The 4,802-nt window shown below is 42.4% G+C and overlaps 1 protein-coding gene across 3 annotated transcripts; it reads right to left on the bottom strand.

Moving 5' to 3' along the window:
* Positions 1–3,975, bottom strand: LOC102717373 (TITAN-like protein). 3 transcript variants are annotated; one of them, XM_015841410.2, is made up of 8 exons: positions 3,598–3,975; positions 3,212–3,338; positions 2,720–3,098; positions 2,574–2,632; positions 2,063–2,099; positions 1,532–1,899; positions 1,161–1,243; positions 1–787 (listed from the first exon to the last, which is right to left on the bottom strand). In XM_015841410.2, exons 1-7 carry the CDS (start codon positions 3,855–3,857, stop codon positions 1,193–1,195), a joined length of 1,281 nt encoding a protein of 426 aa, XP_015696896.1. In that variant the 5' UTR covers positions 3,858–3,975; the 3' UTR covers positions 1–787; positions 1,161–1,192. The 3 variants fall into 3 exon arrangements, with proteins under 3 accessions (XP_015696896.1, XP_015696895.1, XP_006661414.2); XM_015841409.2 differs by lacking the exons at positions 1–787; positions 1,161–1,243 and having other exon boundaries at positions 1,285–1,899; positions 2,069–2,099; XM_006661351.3 differs by lacking the exons at positions 1–787; positions 1,161–1,243 and having other exon boundaries at positions 1,286–1,899.
* Positions 3,976–4,802: the final 827 nt, after the last annotated feature.

Genomic DNA, 4,802 nt, shown 5'->3' with positions numbered 1-4,802 from the left:
TGCAACAAAGAACAGAATGGGAGGGATTTTGGGACCAGAGATTGGCACATTAATCACCCCCCCTTAAGACAGCACTGTGCGCCAGCGATTGCAGGTTGTGGCTGCACAGAGAGAGGAAACAGCACATACAAAAAGACAGACCAGCCTACTACCTTGCTTTGCCGACAACCAACCTCCATGGCTCTTAGTACTACCTCTGAAGTGCTGATGGTTTTACCACAGTTTACAACAACATTATGCCAGCTTTGTGCTTCACCTCGTCTGATAGGGAAAAATCCAGTTGCACTGACACTGACAGCCACGGCTTGCTCCAATTAGCTCAGGGAAATCAGAGATGAAATCTTGACAGGATTACCATCTGGTAGCAATCAATCTAATCAACTGGATAGCTACAAGTACTATCATATTGATATACTCCAGATTTATTTATCCCTGTTCAAGGCTTTCTATGTTCTCTGGTCAGGAGCAAATGCACGGGCATATAAGCTGAGCATGTGCAAATGCAAGGACATCAAGTAGTGAGAACGTTGCAGCGACACTGAACGTATCTCCACACAGTTGAACGCACCAACCAACATTCCGGACCTCAGAGGACAACTCTTCTTGGAAAGAAATGCTTCCTTCTTTTATTACACTTGCTCGGCATTCCACCCAATATCATCCTTTTTAGGAATGTGGCAATAACATCGACCCTTTTCAGCAACCGCAACACAATTCAAAGTCTTGGATCCCCAAAAAGACAGGCTGCTGTGTCCTAGCAAAACAACAGAAAACAGGTGACCACAATCTGCAAACACCAAACAGTGAACGGAAGTCAGAATAGTTGAAGAAAATTAAGCAGACTCGTACCCTATATAGTACTTGAAGAAAATAAAAGCAGTCCCTTCTAGTACCCGATATAACATTGATTGTAAAACATTGGGTGGCATGAACATAAGTTACTGTCACATATCAGCTATTGGAAAGTATCAACCGTAAATGCCTTGTGTAGATAGAGCACGCATGTTAGCGGGATCAGACAATTCTTACTAGTAGTAGTTTGTAAAAACAGTTTAGTGACTTTTACTAATTATTCATTAATCTTCAATTATTGGATATTCAACACAAATGCTTTCAATTATCCTCTACTAACTTTAATTATACATGTAAGAGATCCATACCAAAATCATCCGGCCAGACAATGTATAACTACTCACTGTTCTACAACTATGTCTGACTGTTCATCTTTATTGCAATCTGAACGCTGCAAGAGGAAAGGAAAATAAGCCTATGAGAGAAACATAATACATATTAAAGATACAAAAGAACAGAGAAGTAAACAGTCATAGCACAAATATAATAAGTCATACTCTCCCAAATACTTAAATTAATAACAAAGCAGATAGATTTTCCTATTTCCAGCTGTAAACATAACACTTACTGACAGTGGGCCAGATAATGGCACACAAAGACAGATTATTTTGATAACAGTGTAGAGCAATTTAAGTGAAACATTTATCATGTAAAACAGCAGATGTGAAATGTGACTTACCATCCGTTTGCTAATATATGGTTTAATCTCAATAGACAACTTGCTACTCTTCTCGTCGTTAGACTTATGGTTTTTCTCGAACTCTTTCCTTGATTCCTTTCTCGTACCAGATTGCCAAACACTACCAAAGTTAGGGAGCCAGCTAGAATCAGATGTTTCTGGAACAAGTTCACCTCGCTTTTCCATCTCCATTTCGGCTCTTCTCCTCTCTGCCCATGCAGCTCCAACACGATTTGGGTTAAGCTTTCCTGATTTTCCTTTCCGAGAGGATGTACGAGCATAACAACCAAGTGAATCATTCTCCTGATCACGCTCACTAGCTTCTAACCAGGGTGGAGGAGCACCGGTGTGCACATTTGCTTTCAAGCCTTCATAATATAATGGTACTATGTTAAATAATACGGAATTAAAAATATATTTCTATAATTTGCTCGAGTTTTGCCTCTTTTCGCATGTAAATTAGTGGCATGCTTCAACAGAAATTGTTGCAAAAATTATATACATTAGAAAAAATGTAAATGTGTGTAGTACCCTGACCAGAATTTCCACCAGAGTTTCTCTGTTGAACCTGAAAAAAATGAATCAAATAGGCAAAAAGAAGTCATATCTTCATCATGCCTGACATCAATGGTGTATACATGAATAATAATGCAACAAAATACAAGACAATGTCACGTTTGCAACTTTGCATCAGAAGAGTTGTAGGTAATAATGCTTCTTCAAAGGAAATAGGAATCTGCAAGCTAACAGGAAATGCATTACCTTTGTAAATATATACTGTTGGCAGTTGGCACTCAGATTTGAAACTAAAAAAAAACTGCCTAGCATCCCTAAAACTAAGATTCAAGAGACCCAAAACATGCAATTGACATACTCCTGCACTGAACAACATTTAAGCCTAATTTTTTCCATATCTGAAACACTCTCTTAGACTCTTAGTTATTTGCTGTCCCTCAAATTTCTCGGCAGTTAACCACAATAATGAATACCAGTATATTTTCCTTTTATGGAATGTATGCATGTTCATGTGTTGCTTGCTTACATGAACAGAAAAAGAAATCGATGAATTTGGTCCATTTCCAAGGATAGTAGGTTGAGCACCTGTGAAAAAAAAGGAGGAAAATTAGCAATATACCAATCAAATGATACAATAATATAGCTTGGAGCATTTCAAAGCTTTGGTTTCACCTTTCATTTTTGTGCTTGCATTGTGAAATAAGTTTGAACCCAGCATAGACTGCTGTTCATGTGACACAACCAATCCACAAGGTGTGATGGGCACTCCAAAAGTCTCAAATGGAGAAGAACACAGAGTACTTCCGAAAGAGGAAGATCCATGGCATGCTGTACTATTGGGGTAGTGTGCCCCATTAGTAGGACTTTGTAAAGGCATAACAACATTAGATACAGTATTACTAGAAGACGGGATGTCTACAAAATTATCCAAATGTTTAGAGGTAGATTTGTTTCGGATATCTTTCACTTCCAGTGGCCCCAGAGATGGTCCAATCAACCCTTCAGTCAATGGCTCTGGTTTTGTACTCGAGGACTCGCAGCACTTCTCCCACTGAAATTTCAGAAGCACAACATATCAATACACTCTCCATCGTACATAGAGCGATGAGAAGACTATGTGTGCACTTGGTAGAAATAGGTAGCATAAAACAGACTGCAGCACACCTTAGCAAGCTCATCCTCTGAAATCCTAAATGAATCCACCTGATCCATCCCACCCCCGTGCTTTCGGAGGAAATCCTTCACGCCATTCAGGTGATCCTGGCTTGCGAGATGATAAATAACATTGCTACTGCAAAAGAATAAAATTGGGCTCAGATTTAATATGTAAGCCTGCAATGCTGGGAAAGCCTTGAAGTGCTTCTCCAATTTCTCCTCAACACAAATGCAATGCTATTCCAACAGCGCCCTAACCCCTAATCTGAAGGAATCTAACGCTATTGTTCAATTTGATACCCCTAATTTCTAAGGGCCGCCCGAATTGTAACAAGAACCATCATATCCAGATAGAGAAAACCCTAGGAGTGTGGGGACGATTGGGTAGCGAGTACCAAGCGAAGCGGCTATCGAGGTCGACGAGGTCGGCGGAGCAGAAGGGGCACCAGAGGCGGGAGCGGGCCACGGAGGAGGGAGGCCGGCGGAGGGCGCGGCGCAGATCGGAGAGCTTGGAGCGGAAGCGGGAGAGCGCGGCGGCGAGGGCGGCGCGGTGGGCGGGGAAGTAGCGGTGCCGCCGGCCCTGGTCGTGGTTGCGGCGGCACAGCTCGCAGTACTCGAAGGCGGCCGCGGGCGGGGTGCCCCTCTTCAGCGGCATCCCGGAGTTCGCCGGGGGACTGGTCGGCTCGGCGGCGGCGGCTCCGGCGCTTCTGTTTGGGCTCGTTCAGAATTCCGCGTTCGGAGGGGACCTATTGGGATTTCAAATTTGGAAAATCCGTTTGGGATCAAGAGGAACTCCCGTTCAAATAAAATTGATTTTTATACAAATTTTACTGGAATTTTAAACAATGGGTTGAAGTCCTTATTTGGCCTTTGACATTGCTCAAAGCCTTTCTCCACCCCTAAGAGCAACTCCAACTGTTGTTTTATCCAATTAGCTAAATTTAGTGTTCGTACTCCTTTAAAAAAATAAAATCTCCTAAAAGTATGGGCCAAACCAACAGAATAGGTAAATCTACGCCCTCTATATTTTAAACTTACTTCACATCATTATTTCCCTTTTTTTAGCAATCAGCAAATAAAATTCGGCTTGGTGAGAGATAGCAGCCACCACCACCGCATATAAATTGCTCGATCACCTAGCTGATTGCTCGTTACCGAGATAGTGATCGCTGAATACAAAAGCTGCACGCGCGGTGATCGCCTTGCACTGCATTAACGCTGTCCGCCGGTGCTCGTCTTGCAGTGTATTCATGTCATATTGCCTGTCCGCCGATGTGAGCACGGGAACAAGGAAAAGCGCCTAAACTAGCGAGGGAGGAGCGCGAGGTCGCGGGAATCAGCCGAAAAACCTGCGCAGGAGAGGGATGACGACTCGCGCGGAATCGCCAAATTTGGCTAGCGCTGGGAGAAGAATAGTGACTGAGTTTTTCGGAGGAGGAAGATAACAATGTTGTTGGATTGTAATTTTATCTTTAACTCTTTCATATTTAGCAAATTGATCAATTTAAAATTACTGTTGGAGTCGCTCTAAAGGCTTTAAACTTTAAAGATCGATTGTCTTTCGCTCTTGACTTTTAAAACCGAACAAATGCCGGTAATT

This window comes from Oryza brachyantha, chromosome 9 (assembly GCF_000231095.2).
Source record: "Oryza brachyantha chromosome 9, ObraRS2, whole genome shotgun sequence".
In the NCBI taxonomy this organism is placed as follows: domain Eukaryota; kingdom Viridiplantae; phylum Streptophyta; class Magnoliopsida; order Poales; family Poaceae; genus Oryza; species Oryza brachyantha.
Note: the sequence above shows the minus strand (reverse complement) of the source record. Positions and strands in the feature narration are given on the sequence as shown.